Source organism: Salmo salar, chromosome 03, assembly GCF_965601325.2.
Source record: "Salmo salar chromosome 03, fSalSal1, whole genome shotgun sequence".
NCBI classification, from domain to species: domain Eukaryota; kingdom Metazoa; phylum Chordata; class Actinopteri; order Salmoniformes; family Salmonidae; genus Salmo; species Salmo salar.
The window spans coordinates 87,246,088-87,268,577 of record NC_138293.1 but is presented as its reverse complement, the minus strand read 5'-3'; the positions used below and the strand labels follow the sequence as shown (position 1 = coordinate 87,268,577).

At 49.4% G+C, this 22,490-nt stretch overlaps 1 protein-coding gene across 1 annotated transcript in view; it reads right to left on the bottom strand.

Moving 5' to 3' along the window:
* Nucleotides 1-22,490, bottom strand: part of LOC106593499 (phospholipid-transporting ATPase ABCA3) — a 109,620-nt gene that overhangs the window by 3,197 nt on the left and 83,933 nt on the right. Inside the window, exons 23-30 of the mRNA XM_045715660.2 lie at nt 22,125-22,283; nt 21,360-21,532; nt 20,915-21,049; nt 19,175-19,369; nt 18,529-18,716; nt 5,589-5,759; nt 5,203-5,399; nt 2,784-2,857 (exon numbers count right to left, since the gene is read on the bottom strand). Coding sequence (XP_045571616.1) covers nt 2,784-2,857; nt 5,203-5,399; nt 5,589-5,759; nt 18,529-18,716; nt 19,175-19,369; nt 20,915-21,049; nt 21,360-21,532; nt 22,125-22,283 — 1,292 coding nt within the window. The remainder of the gene's footprint in view (nt 1-2,783; nt 2,858-5,202; nt 5,400-5,588; nt 5,760-18,528; nt 18,717-19,174; nt 19,370-20,914; nt 21,050-21,359; nt 21,533-22,124; nt 22,284-22,490) is intronic.

Here is a 22,490-nt window from a genome sequence, read left to right as displayed (position 1 = left end):
TCTAAAAGACAGGTTGGCTGACAGGTAAAGGTCTCCACTAGATGGTGTTATTACAGTCTAAAAGACAGGTTGGCTGACAGGTAAAGGTCTCCACTAGATGGTGTTATTACAGTCTAAAAGACAGGTTGGCTGACAGGTAAAGGTCTCCACTAGATGGTGTTATTACAGTCTAAAAGACAGGTTGGCTGACAGGTAAAGGTCTCCACTAGATGGTGTTATTACAGTCTAAAAGACAGGTTGGCTGACAGGTAAAGGTCTCCACTAGATGGTGTTATTACAGTCTAAAAGACAGGTTGGCTGACAGGTAAAGGTCTCCACTAGATGGTGTTATTACAGTCTAAAAGACAGGTTGGCTGACAGGTAAAGGGCTCCACTAGATGGTGTTATTACAGTCTAAAAGACAGGTTGGCTGACAGGTAAAGGTCTCCACTAGATGGTGTTATTACAGTCTAAAAGACAGGTTGGCTGACAGGTAAAGGTCTCCACTAGATGGTGTTATTACAGTCTAAAAGACAGGTTGGCTGACAGGTAAAGGTCTCCACTAGATGGTGTTATTACAGTCTAAAAGACAGGTTGGCTGACAGGTAAAGGTCTCCACTAGATGGTGTTATTACAGTCTAAAAGACAGGTTGGCTGACAGGTAAAGGTCTCCACTAGATGGTGTTATTACAGTCTAAAAGACAGGTTGGCTGACAGGTAAAGGTCTCCACTAGATGGTGTTATTACAGTCTAAAAGACAGGTTGGCTGACAGGTAAAGGTCTCCACTAGATGGTGTTATTACAGTCTAAAAGACAGGTTGGCTGACAGGTAAAGGTCTCCACTAGATGGTGTTATTACAGTCTAAAAGACAGGTTGGCTGACAGGTAAAGGGCTCCACTAGATGGTGTTATTACAGTCTAAAAGACAGGTTGGCTGACAGGTAAAGGTCTCCACTAGATGGTGTTATTACAGTCTAAAAGACAGGTTGGCTGACAGGTAAAGGTCTCCACTAGATGGTGTTATTACAGTCTAAAAGACAGGTTGGCTGACAGGTAAAGGTCTCCACTAGATGGTGTTATTACAGTCTAAAAGACAGGTTGGCTGACAGGTAAAGGTCTCCACTAGATGGTGTTATTACAGTCTAAAAGACAGGTTGGCTGACAGGTAAAGGTCTCCACTAGATGGTGTTATTACAGTCTAAAAGACAGGTTGGCTGACAGGTAAAGGTCTCCACTAGATGGTGTTATTACAGTCTAAAAGACAGGTTGGCTGACAGGTAAAGGTCTCCACTAGATGGTGTTATTACAGTCTAAAAGACAGGTTGGCTGACAGGTAAAGGTCTCCACTAGATGGTGTTATTACAGTCTAAAAGACAGGTTGGCTGACAGGTAAAGGTCTCCACTAGATGGTGTTATTACAGTCTAAAAGACAGGTTGGCTGACAGGTAAAGGTCTCCACTAGATGGTGTTATTACAGTCTAAAAGACAGGTTGGCTGACAGGTAAAGGGCTCCACTAGATGGTGTTATTACAGTCTAAAAGACAGGTTGGCTGACAGGTAAAGGTCTCCACTAGATGGTGTTATTACAGTCTAAAAGACAGGTTGGCTGACAGGTAAAGGTCTCCACTAGATGGTGTTATTACAGTCTAAAAGACAGGTTGGCTGACAGGTAAAGGTCTCCACTAGATGGTGTTATTACAGTCTAAAAGACAGGTTGGCTGACAGGTAAAGGTCTCCACTAGATGGTGTTATTACAGTCTAAAAGACAGGTTGGCTGACAGGTAAAGGTCTCCACTAGATGGTGTTATTACAGTCTAAAAGACAGGTTGGCTGACAGGTAAAGGTCTCCACTAGATGGTGTTATTACAGTCTAAAAGACAGGTTGGCTGACAGGTAAAGGTCTCCACTAGATGGTGTTATTACAGTCTAAAAGACAGGTTGGCTGACAGGTAAAGGTCTCCACTAGATGGTGTTATTACAGTCTAAAAGACAGGTTGGCTGACAGGTAAAGGTCTCCACTAGATGGTGTTATTACAGTCTAAAAGACAGGTTGGCTGACAGGTAAAGGGCTCCACTAGATGGTGTTATTACAGTCTAAAAGACAGGTTGGCTGACAGGTAAAGGTCTCCACTAGATGGTGTTATTACAGTCTAAAAGACAGGTTGGCTGACAGGTAAAGGTCTCCACTAGATGGTGTTATTACAGTCTAAAAGACAGGTTGGCTGACAGGTAAAGGTCTCCACTAGATGGTGTTATTACAGTCTAAAAGACAGGTTGGCTGACAGGTAAAGGTCTCCACTAGATGGTGTTATTACAGTCTAAAAGACAGGTTGGCTGACAGGTAAAGGTCTCCACTAGATGGTGTTATTACAGTCTAAAAGACAGGTTGGCTGACAGGTAAAGGTCTCCACTAGATGGTGTTATTACAGTCGAAAAGACAGGTTAGCTGACAGGTAAAGGTCTCCACTAGATGGTGCTATTACAGTCTAAAAGACAGGTTGGCTGGCAGGTTAGGTCTCCACTAGATGGTGCTCTTACACAGTCTAAAAGACAGGTTGGCTGACAGGTAAAGGTCTCCACTAGATGGTGTTATTACAGTCGAAAAGACAGGTTGGCTGACAGGTAAAGGTCTCCACTAGATGGTGCTATTACAGTCTAAAAGACAGATTGGCTGGCAGGTTAGGTCTCCACTAGATGGTGCTCTTACACAGTCTAAAAGACAGGTTGGCTGACAGGTTAGGGCCAAGGAAAAGGGTTAGGGAGTGAATAGGGACCGGCTGAGAAAGAGAAAGAGAGATAGTTACCTGTGCCCAGGAGAGAGTCTTGTCAGTTAAGTGGTAGTGCACCATGCCCTGGTGTTCATCTGTTAGTAGACTTCCTGTGGAGAGAAGGAAGTGATGTCATGTTAGACCAACCCCCTAAACCAGGTATTCCCAAACTGGGGTAGGCGTAGCCTCGTTTCACTGCCAAAAATAAAATTAAACCATCTAGTGTTCATCAAAACAAAAACACAATGTCAAATACAGGCAGCCTAGTCAAATAATTAACATCCAATCACATTAACCTCTCGGGAAATCTTCACTCTTGCGCAGACATTTAGAAACGAAACTTGAAAAATAAGCCACGGGAGTTTTTTGAGCTAGAATAGATGACTTTTGAGTAGTAAGACATGTATAAAAGCAACCGATACCATTAATAAGAAGGGGCTAGAAGCGTCTTACATGATGAGCTACCGAGTGGCTAGGACAAGCAAGCCCCAGACTATTGTGGAGGATTTCATTCTTCCTGCTGCTGCGGATATGGCTGGGACAATGCTGGGGGAAAAGGCCAAAAAAACTGTACAGACAATGTCTTCATCAAACAACACTGTTTCACGACGCATCAGTGACATGGCAGGAGATGTGCCAGTGAATTCTATGTGTTACAGCTGGATGAGTCAACAGACGTTTCGGGCCTGGCACAGCTCCTGGTATATGTCCGTTACGTTTATGGGGGGTCAATTAAGGAAGACATACTCTTCTTGAAACCAGGACAACAGGAGAGGATATGTTTAAAGTGCTGGACAGCTTTGTGACATCTAATGGACTTTGTGGTCAAGATGTGTTGGTATCTGTACTGATGGAGCAAAAGCCATGACAGGGAGACATAGTGGAGTGGTGACGCGCGTGCAAGGAGTTGCTCCCGACGCCACTTGGGTACAGTGCAGCATCCACCAAGAGGCTCTTGCTGCCAAGGGAATAACTGACAGCTTGAAAGACGTTTTGGACACTACAGTGAAAATGGTTAACTTCGTTAAAGCAAGGCCCCTGAACTCTCGTGTATCTACTGCATTATGCAATGATATGGGCAGCGACCATGTAACGCTTTTACAACATACAGAAGTGCGCTGGTTATCAAGGGGCAAAGTATTGACATGTTTTTTTAATTGAAAGACGAGCTTAAAGTTCTCTTTACTGACCATAATTTTCACTTGTCTGATTGCTTGCATGATGACGAGTTTCTCACATGACTGGCCTATCTGGGTGATGTTTTTTCTCGCCTGAATGATCTGAATCTAGGATTACAGGGACTCTCCGCAACTATCAAAGTGCGGGACAACATTGAGGCTATGATTAAGAAGTTGGAGCTCTTCTCTGTCTGCATTAACAAGGACAACACACCGGTCTTTCCATCATTGTATGATTTTTTGTGTGCAAATGAACTCAAGCTTACGGACGATGTCAAATGTGATATAGCGAAGCACCTGAGTGAGTTGGGCGCGCAATTACGCAGGTACTTTCCCGAAACGGATGACACAAACACCTGGATTCGTTATCCCTTTCATGCCCTGCCTCCAGTCCACTTACCGATATCTCAACAAGAGAGCCTCATTGAAATTCAAACAAGCGGTTCTGTGAAAATGTAATTTAATCAGAAGCCACTGCCAGATTTCTGGATAGGGCTGTGCTCAGAGTTTCTTGCCTTGGCAAATCAGCTGTTAAGACACTGATGCCCTTTACAACCACGTATCTATGTGAGAGTGGATTCTCAGCCCTCACTAGCATGAAAACTAAATACAGGCACAGACTGCATGTGGAAAATCATTTAAGACTGAGACTCTCTCCACAACCCAACATTGCAGAGTTATGTGCATCCTTTCAAGCACATACATCTCATTAACCTGTGGTGAGTTATTCACAATTTTCAATGAACAAAAAGTTGTATATGTAAGATGGCTAAATAAAGAGCACAATTATTGATTATTATTATTTGTGCCCTGGTCCTTTAAGAGCTCTTTGTCACTTCCCATGAGCCGGGTTGTGACAAAAACTCACACTCATTCTTATGTTTAATAAATGTATTGTATAGTGTGTGTAGCAGGCTTACAATGATGTCAAAAGAACAACATTTGATTGTGCGCTGACCCTGATGCTAGAGGGGGTACGCAGCTGGAGGTTGAATGTTTGAAGCGGTAAGGGACTATAAAAAGTTTAGGAAGTACTGCCCTAAACCATTGACAGTCAAACATCTTGGATTATCTTTGAACCAGCCTCAGGGGGTGGGGTGCGTGCGTGCGTGTGTGTCTGTGTGCATACGTGCGCGTGAGTGTTTGTGCATGTCTACGTGTGTGTGTGTGTGTGTGTGTGTGTGTGTGTGTACACTACGCGCCTGTATAAGTTTGTTTGTGTGTGTGCACCCGTGTATGTTCATGAGTCTGACTCAGAGTGTGTGTGTCTCTCTGACCTGGGAAGGTGCTCTCGATGAAGTCCTTGAAGAGTTGCAGGTCGCTATCCTCCACCTCCTTGTCCACTCGTACTTTAGCCAGTAGTGTGTAGCCACTGCCAAACTTACTCTTCAGGTGCTGGGGACTGCCCAGACACTTAAACTGACCGTTCACCATCACAGCCAGCCGGGTACACAGAGCCTCGCATTCCTCCATACTACAGCAGAGAGAGAGAGAAGGGGAAGAACAGTGGAACAAAAGAGGAGAGGGAGAAAGATAATCCAAGCACGACAGCATCTATTTTATTCTCTGAGTCACTCTGTTCCTTTCTGTGACACAGTAATGACTGTACTGGAAGGTGGAGGACGGTGATGAAGAGGATGGTGTGTGTGTGTGCTATGCTCACCTGTGAGAAGTGATGATGATGGCCTTTCCAGACTCTCGGGTGCGCGTCACGGCGTCCCACAGCAGTCGCCTAGCAACCGGGTCCATGCCAGTGGACGGCTCGTCCAGGAAGATGACCGGGGGTCCACCAATCAGAGCCACAGCCGCACTCAGCTTCCTCTTATTGCCCCCGCTGGAGGGGGAGAGATAGAAGGGGGGTGTAGGAAGGGATTTGAGGGAGAAGTGATGGGGAGGGAAGTGGAGGGAGAGGGGCAAGAGGGAGAGAGAGGGAGGGGGCAAGAGGGAGAGAGAGGGAGGGGGCAAGAGGGAGAGAGAGGGAGGGGGCAAGAGGGAGAGAGAGGGAGGGGGCAAGAGGGAATGTGTTTGTACTCAGTAATATCTTGACATTCATGAGCTATGTCTCTAGAGAGAGAAGGAGTAGTGTACACTATAGGACAAGATATATCTATAGAGAGAGAAGGACTAGTGTACACTATAGGACAAGATATATCTATAGAGAGAGAAGGAGTAGTGTACACTATAGGACAAGATATATCTATAGAGGGAGAAGGAGTAGTGTACACTATAGGACAAGATATATCTCTAGAGAGAGAAGGAGTAGTGTACACTATAGGACAAGATATATCTCTAGAGAGAGAAGGAGTAGTGTACACTATAGGACAAGATATATCTCTAGAGAGAGAAGGAGTAGTGTACACTATAGGACAAGATATATCTATAGAGAGAGAAGGAGTAGTGTACACTATAGGACAAGATATATCTCTAGAGAGAGAAGGAGTAGTGTACACTATAGGACAAGATATATCTATAGAGAGAGAAGGAGTAGTGTATACTATAGGACAAGATATATCTCTAGAGAGAGAAGGAGTAGTGTACACTATAGGACAAGATATATCTATAGAGGGAGAAGGAGTAGTGTACACTATAGGACAAGATATATCTATAGAGAGAGAAGGAGTAGTGTACACTATAGGACAAGATATATCTCTAGAGAGAGAAGGAGTAGTGTACACTATAGGACAAGATATATCTCTAGAGAGAGAAGGAGTAGTGTATACTATAGGACAAGATATATCTCTAGAGAGAGAAGGAGTAGTGTACACTATAGGACAAGATATATCTCTAGAGGGAGAAGGAGTAGTGTACACTATAGGACAAGATATATCTATAGAGGGAGAAGGAGTAGTGTACACTATAGGACAAGATATATCTATAGAGAGAGAAGGAGTAGTGTACACTATAGGACAAGATATATCTCTAGAGAGAGAAGGAGTAGTGTACACTATAGGACAAGATATATCTATAGAGAGAGAAGGAGTAGTGTACACTATAGGACAAGATATATCTATAGAGAGAGAAGGAGTAGTGTACACTATAGGACAAGATATATCTCTAGAGAGAGAAAGGGTAGTGTACACTATAGGACAAGATATATCTCTAGAGAGAGAAGGAGTAGTGTAACACTATAGGACAAGATATATCTATAGAGAGAGAAGGAGTAGTGTACACTATAGGACAAGATATATCTATAGAGAGAGAAGGAGTAGTGTACACTATAGGACAAGATATATCTATAGAGAGAGAAGGAGTAGTGTACACTATAGGACAAGATATATCTATAGAGAGAGAAGGAGTAGTGTACACTATAGGACAAGATATATCTATAGAGAGAGAAGGAGTAGTGTACACTATAGGACAAGATATATCTATAGAGAGAGAAGGAGTAGTGTACACTATAGGACAAGATATATCTATAGAGAGAGAAGGAGTAGTGTACACTATAGGACAAGATATATCTATAGAGAGAGAAGGAGTAGTGTACACTATAGGACAAGATATATCTATAGAGAGAGAAGGAGTAGTGTACACTATAGGACAAGATATATCTCTAGAGAGAGAAGGAGTAGTGTAACACTATAGGACAAGATATATCTATAGAGAGAGAAAGGGTAGTGTACACTATAGGACAAGATATATCTATAGAGAGAGAAGGAGTAGTGTACACTATAGGACAAGATATATCTATAGAGAGAGAAGGAGTAGTGTACACTATAGGACAAGATATATCTCTAGAGAGAGAAGGAGTAGTGTAACACTATAGGACAAGATATATCTATAGAGAGAGAAGGAGTAGTGTACACTATAGGACAAGATATATCTATAGAGAGAGAAGGAGTAGTGTACACTATAGGACAAGATATATCTCTAGAGAGAGAAGGAGTAGTGTACACTATAGGACAAGATATATCTCTAGAGAGAGAAGGAGTAGTGTACACTATAGGACAAGATATATCTATAGAGAGAGAAGGAGTAGTGTACACTATAGGACAAGATATATCTCTAGAGAGAGAAGGAGTAGTGTACACTATAGGACAAGATATATCTATAGAGGGAGGAGTAGTAGTGTACACTATAGGACAAGATATATCTCTAGAGAGAGAAGGAGTAGTGTACACTATAGGACAAGATATATCTCTAGAGGGAGAAGGAGTAGTGTACACTATAGGACAAGATATATCTCTAGAGAGAGAAGGAGTAGTGTACACTATAGGACAAGATATATCTCTAGAGGGAGAAGGAGTAGTGTACACTATAGGACAAGATATATCTCTAGAGGGAGAAGGAGTAGTGTACACTATAGGACAAGATATATCTCTAGAGAGAGAAGGAGTAGTGTACACTATAGGACAAGATATATCTCTAGAGGGAGAAGGAGTAGTGTACACTATAGGACAAGATATATCTCTAGAGGGAGAAGGAGTAGTGTACACTATAGGACAAGATATATCTATAGAGAGAGAAGGAGTAGTGTACACTATAGGACAAGATATATCTCTAGAGAGAGAAGGAGTAGTGTACACTATAGGACAAGATATATCTCTAGAGAGAGAAGGAGTAGTGTACACTATAGGACAAGATATATCTCTAGAGGGAGAAGGAGTAGTGTACACTATAGGACAAGATATATCTATAGAGAGAGAAGGAGTAGTGTACACTATAGGACAAGATATATCTATAGAGAGAGAAGGAGTAGTGTACACTATAGGACAAGATATATCTCTAGAGAGAGAAGGAGTAGTGTACACTATAGGACAAGATATATCTCTAGAGGGAGAAGGAGTAGTGTACACTATAGGACAAGATATATCTATAGAGAGAGAAGGAGTAGTGTACACTATAGGACAAGATATATCTATAGAGAGAGAAGGAGTAGTGTACACTATAGGACAAGATATATCTATAGAGAGAGAAGGAGTAGTGTACACTATAGGACAAGATATATCTATAGAGGGAGAAGGAGTAGTGTACACTATAGGACAAGATATATCTATAGAGAGAGAAGGAGTAGTGTAACACTATAGGACAAGATATATCTATAGAGAGAGAAGGAGTAGTGTACACTATAGGACAAGATATATCTATAGAGGGAGAAGGAGTAGTGTACACTATAGGACAAGATATATCTATAGAGAGAGAAGGAGTAGTGTAACACTATAGGACAAGATATATCTATAGAGAGAGAAGGAGTAGTGTACACTATAGGACAAGATATATCTATAGAGAGAGAAGGAGTAGTGTACACTATAGGACAAGATATATCTATAGAGAGAGAAGGAGTAGTGTACACTATAGGACAAGATATATCTATAGAGGGAGAGAAGGAGTAGTGTACACTATAGGACAAGATATATCTATAGAGAGAGAAGGAGTAGTGTACACTATAGGACAAGATATATCTATAGAGGGAGAAGGAGTAGTGTACACTATAGGACAAGATATATCTATAGAGAGAGAAGGAGTAGTGTAACACTATAGGACAAGATATATCTATAGAGAGAGAAGGAGTAGTGTAACACTATAGGACAAGATATATCTCTAGAGAGAGAAGGAGTAGTGTAACACTATAGGACAAGATATATCTATAGAGAGAGAAGGAGTAGTGTACACTATAGGACAAGATATATCTCTAGAGAGAGAAGGAGTAGTGTAACACTATAGGACAAGATATATCTATAGAGGGAGAAGGACTAGTGTACACTATAGGACAAGATATATCTATAGAGAGAGAAGGAGTAGTGTACACTATAGGACAAGATATATCTATAGAGGGAGAAGGAGTAGTGTACACTATAGGACAAGATATATCTATAGAGAGAGAAGGAGTAGTGTACACTATAGGACAAGATATATCTCTAGAGAGAGAAGGAGTAGTGTAACACTATAGGACAAGATATATCTATAGAGAGAGAAGGAGTAGTGTAACACTATAGGACAAGATATATCTATAGAGAGAGAAGGAGTAGTGTAACACTATAGGACAAGATATATCTATAGAGAGAGAAGGAGTAGTGTACACTATAGGACAAGATATATCTCTAGAGGGAGAAGGAGAACAACAAATATAGCAAGAAAAGGGCTCTCTGACCTGCAAGTGCCTTACACACACCAGATTAATTATTTTGTATGTGAACAATAGACGGCCTCCTGTAGTATGATCTGTGAAGAAATTTCAGCCACAAAAGTCCAGACACACACACACACTGTCCCCCACCCCCAAACCAACACACACACACTGTCCCCCACCCTCAAACCAACACACACACACTGTCCCCCACCCCCAAACCAACACACACACACTGTCCTCCACCCTCAAACCAACACACTCACACTGTCCTCCACCCCCAAACCAACACACACACACTGTCCTCCACCCCCAAACCAACACACACACACTGTCCTCCACCCCCAAACCAACACACACACACTGTCCTCCACCCCCAAACCAACACACACACACTGTCCTCCACCCTCAAACCAACACACACACACTGTCCTCCACCCCCAAACCAACACACACACACTGTCCTCCACCCCCAAACCAACACACTCACACTGTCCTCCACCCTCAAACCAACACACTCACACACACACACAGTCCCCCACCCCCAAACCAACACACACACACACACTGTCCTCCACCCCCAAACCAACACACTCACACTGTCCCCCACCCTCAAACCAACACACACACACTGTACCCCACCCTCAAACCAACACACACACACACACTGTTCCCCACCCCCAAACCAACACACACACACACAGTCCCCCACCCCCAAACCAACACACACACACACACACACACACACTGTCCCCCACCCCCAAACCAACACACACACACACACACACTGTCCCCCACCCCCAAACCAACACACACACACACACACTGTCCCCCACCCCCAAACCACCACACACACTGTCCCCCACCCCCAAACCAACACACACACTGTCCCCCACCCCCAAACCAACACACACACTGTCCCCCACCCCCAAACCAACACACACACACACTGTCCCCCACCCCCAAACCAACACACACACACACTGTCCCCCACCCCCAAACCAACACACACACACACACACACACTGTCCCCCACCCCCAAACCAACACACACACACCCACACACACACACACTGTCCCCCACCCCCAAACCAACACACACACACACTGTCCCCCACCCCCAAACCAACACACACACACACTGTCCCCCACCCCCAAACCAACACACACACACACACACACACTGTCCCCCACCCCCAAACCAACACACACACACCCACACACACACACACTGTCCCCCACCCCCAAACCAACACACACACACACTGTCCCCCACCCCCAAACCAACACACACACACACACACTGTCCCCCACCCCCAAACCAACACACACACACACACACACACCACTGTCCCCCACCCCCAAACCAACACACACACAGTCCCCCACCCCCAAACCAACACACACACACACACACACACACTGTCCCCCACCCCCAAACCAACACACACACACACACACTGTCCCCCACCCCCAAACCAACACACACACACAGTCCCCCACCCCCAAACCAACACACACACTGTCCCCCACCCCCAAACCAACACACACACTGTCCCCCACCCCCAAAACAACACACACACTGTCCCCCACCCCCAAACCAACACACACACCCACACACACACACTGTCCCCCACCCCCAAACCAACACACACACACACACTGTCCCCCACCCCCAAACCAACACACACACACTGTCCCCCACCCTCAAACCAACACACACACACTGTCCCCCACCCCAACACACACACACTGTCCCCCACCCCAACACACACACACTGTCCCCCACCCCAACACACACACACACACAGTCCCCCACCCTCAAACCAACACACACACACTGTCCCCCACCCCAACACACACACACTGTCCCCCACCCCAACACACACACACTGTCCCCCACCCCAACACACACACTCACACTGTCCCCCACCCCCAAACCAACACAAACACACTGTCCCCCAACCCCAAACCAACACACACACAGTCCCCCACCCTCAACCCAACACACACACACAGTCCCCCACCCCCAAACCAACACACACACACACACACAGTCCCCCACCCCCAAACCAACACACACACACACACACACACAGTCCCCCACCCCCAAACCAACACACACACACTGTCCCCCAACCCCAAACCAACACACACACACTGTCCCCCAACCCCAAACCAACACACACACACACACACACACACACACACACACACACACACACACACACACACACACACACACACACACACACACACACACACACTGTCCCCACCCCCAAACCAACACACACACTGTCCCCCACCCCCAAACCAACACACACACACACACACTGTCCCCCACCCCCAAACCAACACACACACACACACAGTCCCCCACCCCCAAACCAACACACACACACTGTCCCCCAACCCCAAACCAACACACACACACACACACACACACACTGTCCCCACCCCCAAACCAACACACACACTGTCCCCCACCCCCAAACCAACACACACACTGTCCCCCACCCTCAAACCAACACACACACACTGTCCCCCACCCCCAAACCAACACACACACACTGTCCTCCACCCTCAAACCAACACACTCACACTGTCCTCCACCCCCAAACCAACACACACACACTGTCCTCCACCCCCAAACCAACACACACACACTGTCCTCCACCCCCAAACCAACACACTCACACTGTCCTCCACCCTCAAACCAACACACTCACACACACACACACAGTCCCCCACCCCCAAACCAACACACACACACACACTGTCCTCCACCCCCAAACCAACACACACACTGTCCTCCACCCCCAAACCAACACACACACACTGTCCTCCACCCCCAAACCAACACAAACACACTGTCCCCCACCCCCAAACCAACACACACACACACTGTCCCCCACCCCCAAACCAACACACACACACACTGTCCCCCACCCCCAAACCAACACACACACACTGTCCCCCACCCCCAAACCAACACACACACACTGTCCTCCACCCCCAAACCAACACACACACACTGTCCTCCACCCCCAAACCAACACACTCACACTGTCCTCCACCCCCAAACCAACACACACACACTGTCCCCCACCCCCAAACCAACACACACACACTGTCCCCCACCCCCAAACCAACACACACACACTGTCCTCCACCCCCAAACCAACACACACACACTGTCCCCCACCCTCAAACCAACACACACACACTGTCCTCCACCCCCAAACCAACACACACACACTGTCCCCCACCCCCAAACCAACACACACACAATGTCCTCCACCCCCAAACCAACACACACACACTGTCCTCCACCCCCAAACCAACACACACACACTGTCCCCCACCCCCAAACCAACACACACACACTGTCCTCCACCCCCAAACCAACACACACACACTGTCCCCCACCCCCAAACCAACACAAACACACACACTGTCCCCCACCCCCAAACCAACACACACACACTGTCCCCCACCCCCAAACCAACACAAACACACACACACACTGTCCCCCACCCCCAAACCAACACACACACACTGTCCTCCACCCCCAAACCAACACAAACACACACACACACTGTCCCCCACCCCCAAACCAACACACACACACTGTCCCCCACCCCCAAACCAACACACACACACTGTCCCCCAAACCAACACACACACACTGTCCCCCACCCCCAAACCAACACACACACACACTGTCCCCCACCCCCAAACCAACACACTCACACTGTCCCCCACCCCCAAACCAACACACACACACTGTCCCCCACCCCCAAACCAACACACACACTGTCCCCCACCCCCAAACCAACACACACACTGTCCCCCACCCCCAAACCAACACACACACACACACACACTGTCCCCCACCCCCAAACCAACACACACACACCCACACACACACACTGTCCCCCACCCCCAAACCAACACACACACTGTCCCCCACCCCCAAACCAACACAAACACACTGTCCCCCACCCCCAAACCAACACACACACACACTGTCCCCCACCCCCAAACCAACACACACACACTGTCCCCCACCCCCAAACCAACACACACACACACACACACACACTGTCCCCCACCCCCAAACCAACACACACACACACACACTGTCCCCCACCCCCAAACCAACACACACACACAGTCCCCCACCCCCAAACCAACACACACACACACACACACTGTCCCCCACCCCCAAACCAACACACACACTGTCCCCCACCCCCAAACCAACACACACACTGTCCCCCACCCCCAAAACAACACACACACTGTCCCCCACCCCCAAACCAACACACACACCCACACACACACACTGTCCCCCACCCCCAAACCAACACACACACACACACTGTCCCCCACCCCCAAACCAACACACTCACACTGTCCCCCAACCCCAAACCAACACACACACACTGTCCCCCACCCTCAAACCAACACACACACACTGTCCCCCACCCCAACACACACACACTGTCCCCCACCCCAACACACACACACACACAGTCCCCCACCCTCAAACCAACACACACACACTGTCCCCCACCCCAACACACACACACTGTCCCCCACCCCAACACACACACACTGTCCCCCACCCCAACACACACACTCACACTGTCCCCCACCCCCAAACCAACACAAACACACTGTCCCCCAACCCCAAACCAACACACACACAGTCCCCCACCCTCAACCCAACACACACACACAGTCCCCCACCCCCAAACCAACACACACACACACACACACAGTCCCCCACCCCCAAACCAACACACACACACACACACAGTCCCCCACCCCCAAACCAACACACACACACTGTCCCCCAACCCCAAACCAACACACACACACTGTCCCCCAACCCCAAACCAACACACACACACACACACACACACACACACACACACACACACACACACACACACACACACACACACACACACTGTCCCCACCCCCAAACCAACACACACACTGTCCCCCACCCCCAAACCAACACACACACACACACACTGTCCCCCACCCCCAAACCAACACACACACACACACACAGTCCCCCACCCCCAAACCAACACACACACACTGTCCCCCAACCCCAAACCAACACACACACACACACACACTGTCCCCACCCCCAAACCAACACACACACTGTCCCCCACCCCCAAACCAACACACACACTGTCCCCCACCCCCAAACCACCACACACACTGTCCCCCACCCCCAAACCAACACACACACTGTCCCCCACCCCCAAACCAACACACACACTGTCCCCCACCCCCAAACCAACACACACACACACTGTCCCCCACCCCCAAACCAACACACACACACACTGTCCCCCACCCCCAAACCAACACACACACACACACACACACTGTCCCCCACCCCCAAACCAACACACACACACCCACACACACACACACTGTCCCCCACCCCCAAACCAACACACACACACACTGTCCCCCACCCCCAAACCAACACACACACACACACACTGTCCCCCACCCCCAAACCAACACACACACACACACACACACACTGTCCCCCACCCCCAAACCAACACACACACACACACACACACACACACACACTGTCCCCCACCCCCAAACCAACACACACACTGTCCCCCACCCCCAAACCAACACACACACACACTGTCCCCCACCCCCAAACCAACACACACACACACTGTCCCCCACCCCCAAACCAACACACACACACACACACACACTGTCCCCCACCCCCAAACCAACACACACACACCCACACACACACACACTGTCCCCCACCCCCAAACCAACACACACACACACTGTCCCCCACCCCCAAACCAACACACACACACACACACTGTCCCCCACCCCCAAACCAACACACACACACACACACACACACACACACACACACTGTCCCCCACCCCCAAACCAACACACACACACACACACACACACACACTGTCCCCCACCCCCAAACCAACACACACACACACACACACACACACACACCTGTCCCCCACCCCCAAACCAACACACACACACACACACTGTCCCCCACCCCCAAACCAACACACACACACAGTCCCCCACCCCCAAACCAACACACACACACACACACACTGTCCCCCACCCCCAAACCAACACACACACTGTCCCCCACCCCCAAACCAACACACACACTGTCCCCCACCCCCAAAACAACACACACACTGTCCCCCACCCCCAAACCAACACACACACCCACACACACACACTGTCCCCCACCCCCAAACCAACACACACACACACACTGTCCCCCACCCCCAAACCAACACACACACACTGTCCCCCACCCCAACACACACACACTGTCCCCCACCCCAACACACACACACTGTCCCCCACCCCAACACACACACACACACAGTCCCCCACCCCAACACACACACACACACAGTCCCCCACCCTCAAACCAACACACACACACTGTCCCCCACCCCAACACACACACACTGTCCCCCACCCCAACACACACACACTGTCCCCCACCCCAACACACACACTCACACTGTCCCCCACCCCCAAACCAACACAAACACACTGTCCCCCAACCCCAAACCAACACACACACAGTCCCCCACCCTCAACCCAACACACACACACAGTCCCCCACCCCCAAACCAACACACACACACACACACAGTCCCCCACCCCCAAACCAACACACACACACACACACACACAGTCCCCCACCCCCAAACCAACACACACACACTGTCCCCCAACCCCAAACCAACACACACACACTGTCCCCCAACCCCCAAACCAACACACACACACACACACACACACACACACACCACACACACACACACACACACACACTGTCCCCACCCCCAAACCAACACACACACTGTCCCCCACCCCCAAACCAACACACACACACACACACTGTCCCCCACCCCCAAACCAACACACACACACACACAGTCCCCCACCCCCAAACCAACACACACACACTGTCCCCCAACCCCAAACCAACACACACACACACACACACACACACTGTCCCCACCCCCAAACCAACACACACACTGTCCCCCACCCCCAAACCAACACACACACTGTCCCCCACCCCCAAACCACCACACACACTGTCCCCCACCCCCAAACCAACACACACACTGTCCCCCACCCCCAAACCAACACACACACACACTGTCCCCCACCCCCAAACCAACACACACACACACTGTCCCCCACCCCCAAACCAACACACACACACACACACACACTGTCCCCCACCCCCAAACCAACACACACACACCCACACACACACACACTGTCCCCCACCCCCAAACCAACACACACACACACACACACTGTCCCCCACCCCCAAACCAACACACACACACACACACTGTCCCCCACCCCCAAACCAACACACACACACACACACTGTCCCCCACCCCCAAACCAACACACACACACACACACACTGTCCCCCACCCCCAAACCAACACACACACTGTCCCCCACCCCCAAACCAACACACACACACACTGTCCCCCACCCCCAAACCAACACACACACACACTGTCCCCCACCCCCAAACCAACACACACACACCCACACACTGTCCCCCACCCCCAAACCAACACACACACACACACACTGTCCCCCACCCCCAAACCAACACACACACACACACACACACACACACTGTCCCCCACCCCCAAACCAACACACACACTGTCCCCCACCCCCAAACCAACACACACACTGTCCCCCACCCCCAAACCAACACACACACTGTCCCCCACCCCCAAACCAACACACACACACACTGTCCCCCACCCCCAAACCAACACACACACACACTGTCCCCCACCCCCAAACCAACACACACACACACACACACACTGTCCCCCACCCCCAAACCAACACACACACACCCACACACACACACACACTGTCCCCCACCCCCAAACCAACACACACACACACTGTCCCCCACCCCCAAACCAACACACACACACACACACTGTCCCCCACCCCCAAACCAACACACACACACACACACACACACACACACACACACTGTCCCCCACCCCCAAACCAACACACACACACACACACACACACACACACACACTGTCCCCCACCCCCAAACCAACACACACACAGTCCCCCACCCCCAAACCAACACACACACACTGTCCCCCACCCCAACACACACACACTGTCCCCCACCCCAACACACACACACACTGTTCCCCACCCCCAAACCAACACACTGTCCCCCACCCCCAAACCAACACACACACACTGTCCCCCACCCCAACACACACACACTGTCCCCCACCCCAACACACACACACACACAGTCCCCCACCCCAACACACACACACAGTCCCCCACCCCCACCCCCAAACCAACACAAACACACTGTCCCCCACCCCCAAACCAACACACACACACACACACAGCCCCTCCCCCCTCACTCTCTCCCCTGAATGCTTACCTGTAGCTGCGGCACAGTTTGTCAGCATGGGGCTCCAGTAGTAAGGACCGTAGCACGTTCTCCACGCAGCCCGACACGTATTTCTCTGGAATCCCCCGGAGCCTAGCGTACATGCTCAGCGTTTCTCTTCCTGTCATGTGATCCAGGACAGCGTCGAACTGCGGGCAATAGCCAATCCGCTGCTGTACCTACGACACACGGGAGAGAGGGTGGTGTCATGCAAGGTGATTTTGTGAGTTTCATAGTATATTAGAACTGGTTTGTGTTCAAGAGGCACAAAGCGTAGGAAAACAGCCCCTAATTGAGAAGGTCCTATCTGTACACGTTCAATAAGAAATGCTAGTTTTTGTTTTCTGTTGCAAAATGCTTTGCTACGGTGTGCCCTAATTACCTTTTAAGTAAGGGCGGCAGGTTGCTTAGAGGTTTGAGTATACCCGAGCCGACAAGGTGAAAAACCTGCCGATGTGCCCTTGAGCAAGGTAGTTAACCTTAATTTGCTCCAGGGATGCCGTAGTACTATGGATGACCCTGTCAAACAACACATTTCACTGCACCTATCCTGTGTATGTGACATAAAAAAAATAAAAATGAAAAAAAATAACAGTGCAAATGTTTTTCACTCTCTCTCCTTCTCCATCTCTCCTACCTTCTTGACATCCCTCAGAATGCTGTAGCCGTCAATGTAGGCATCGCCAGAGGTGACGGTCTCGTCCCCGGTGAGCATCTTGAAGGTGGTGGTCTTCCCTGCTCCATTGAAACCCAGCAGGCCAAAACACTCTCCTTTCCCCACTGCTAGAGAGAGTCTGTCTACCGCCAGTACTGTTTCTCCACTGCTGTATACCTGGAGGGAGGGAGGGAGGGAGGGAGATCACTGCTAGAGAGAGTCTGTCTACCGCCAGTACTGTTTCTCCACTGCTGTATACCTGGAGGGAGGGAGGGAGGGAGATCACTGCTGTATACCTGGAGGGAGGGAGGGAGATCACTGCTGTATACCTGGAGGGAGGGTGGGAGATCACTGCTGTATACCGGAGGGGGGGAGGGAGGGAGGGAGATCACTGCTGTATACCTGGAGGGGGGGAGGGAGGGAGATCACTGCTGTATACCTGGAGGGAGGGAGGGAGGGAGGGAGATCACTGCTGTATACCTGGAGGGAGGGAGGGAGATCACTGCTGTATACCTGGAGGGAGGGAGGGAGATCACTGCTGTATACCTGGAGGGAGGGAGGGAGATCACAGCTGTATACCTGGAGGGAGGGAGGGAGGGAGATCACAGCTGTATACCTGGAGGCAGGGAGGGAGATCACAGCTGTATACCTGGAGGCAGGGAGGGAGATCACAGCTGTATACCTGGAGGCAGGGAGGGAGATCACTGCTGTATACCTGGAGGGACGGAGGGAGGGAGATCACTGCTGTATACCTGGAGGGAGGGAGGGAGGGAGATCACTGCTGTATACCTGGAGGGAGGGAGGGAGGGAGATCACTGCTGTATACCTGGAGGGAGGGAGGGAGGGAGATCACTGCTGTATACCTGGAGGGAGGGAGGGAGATCACTGCTGTATACCTGGAGGGAGGGAGGGAGATCACTGCTGTATACCTGGAGGGAGGGAGGGAGATCACTGCTGTATACCTGGAGGGAGGGAGGGAGATCACTGCTGTATACCTGGAGGGAGGGAGGGAGATCACTGCTGTATACCTGGAGGGAGGGAGGGAGATCACTGCTGTATACCTGGAGGGAGGGAGGGAGATCACTGCTGTATACCTGGAGGGAGGGAGGGAGATCACTGCTGTAGAACTGGAGGGAGGGAGATCACTGCTGTAGAACTGGAGGGAGGGAGATCACTGCTGTAGAACTGGAGGGAGGGAGATCACTGCTGTAGAACTGGAGGGAGGGAGATCACTGCTGTAGAACTGGAGGGAGGGAGGGAGATCACTGCTGTAGAACTGGAGGGAGGGAGGGAGATCACTGCTGTATACCTGGAGGGAGGGAGGGAGATCACTGCTGTATACCTGGAGGGAGGGAGGGAGATCACTGCTGTATACCTGGAGGGAGGGAGGGAGATCACTGCTGTATACCTGGAGGGAGGGAGGGAGGGAGATCACTGCTGTATACCTGGAGGGAGGGAGGGAGGGAGATCACTGCTGTATACCTGGAGGGAGGGAGGGAGGGAGATCACTGCTGTAGAACTGGAGGGAGGGAGGGAGGGAGATCACTGCTGTAGAACTGGAGGGAGAGAGAGCGCCAGACAGACAGACAGACAGACAGACAGACAGACAGACAGACAGACAGACAGACAGACAGACAGACAGACAGACAGACAGACAGACAGACCTCACCACTACTAGATGCCTCTGGGAGGGAGACCAGACTAACAGACAGGTTGCTGTACCTTGCTGAGGTCCTGCAGTATGAGTGGGCTCCCCACCATAGACTCTACTATGGGCGAACACTCCAGAACCCTCTTCCTCTCCTCCGCTACGTCCCTGTCCTCCGGCAGTAGGGCCACATCCCCCATCAGAGGCAGCTAGGAGACATACTGACTGTCATTATCAATGAGGTCTTTTTACACTACTGGCATAATACAGCTGTAAGAAATTGCAGCAGGGAACAGTAATGTTGAATTTTGACATGTAGCCAACCACACCAAAATTATACCAGTTTTTCAGAAATCTGAAATTTCTGAATTTGCTCTCGACTACAGCCCTATATAAACAAATGGGGCATTAGTTTAATCTCGCTCAGGGCATCACGTGGGCACATTTTCTGAAAACTCCGCCCACCCGGGGCATGAGGCAGCACCCTATAGTCAACTCTCTGGCCCCTCCCCTTCTGACCTGTTTACGTCTGCTGGCGAGGCGGGTGAGGAAGCGGCGGAGGGTTTTGACACACTGCATCTCGATGATGAAGAGGAGGGTGATGAAGACTACACCCTGCAGGGACAGGGCCACCAGAAAACGCCCCACCCCCGGCTCTGACATGGAGAAGTAGTTCTCCTGGTACGTGATGTCTGGAAGAGGGAGGAGCACCAGTCATGGCTACGAAGGGTTAACTAGAAAATAGCATGACAGGTTCTTCATCATCCTCATTACCATCGTCATAGTTAGAATCCTTCTCATCAACATTATTGTGATCATCATCACAATATTACTACAACTACATATCATGTAACACAGTGGTATTCAAACCTTTTCAGCGGAGCCCATTTTTTATTTTTCGGCAGCATTTCCGGAGACCCATTTTTATTTTATATTTTTTATTCTGGCGCCCCACCCTAAATATAACATCAACCTTAAAATCTGTAAAAAAATATATATATATAAAAAAAAAATCACATCAATAAACAACCTTTTACTCATTACATTTGTATCTCTATCAAAATGAAGAGAACCAATACATATATTTACACAGTAACATTTTATTATTCAAATTATCTTTCTCAATAACATTTGTATATTGTCCCATAAAATAATCCTCTATATTTTTGGTCCCCACCCCCTCCCAAAGAAACTACTAATACAATAGGTATTCCTACTGAACTACAGACACTGTGATACAGCTACAGCTGCTGTCTCCCTGCTGTAGGAGAACACAGTACTCACTCAAAGCACGGCAGAAGGCCGTGGCAATGGGGTTGGAGGTGCAGAAGGTGATGAACTGGTAGTTCTGGTAGAACTGGCTGAAGGACATGCCCAGGCAGTAGTTAGGGAAGAGCAGGAACACCTTGTCCAGGTTACGAGACAGGTCCTGTAGATTTAGCTCTGGGAGGGGGAGAAGAGAGGAGGAGGGGAAACAGGAGACGGAGAGGATGGGAAGAAGAGGAGAGAAGGGGAAACAGGAGGAGGAGAGGATGGGAAGAAGAGGAGAGAAGGGGAAACAGGAGGAGGAGAGGATGGGAAGAAGAGGAGAGAAGGGGAAACAGGAGGAGGAGAGGATGAGAAGAAGAGGAGAGAAGGGGAAACAGGAGG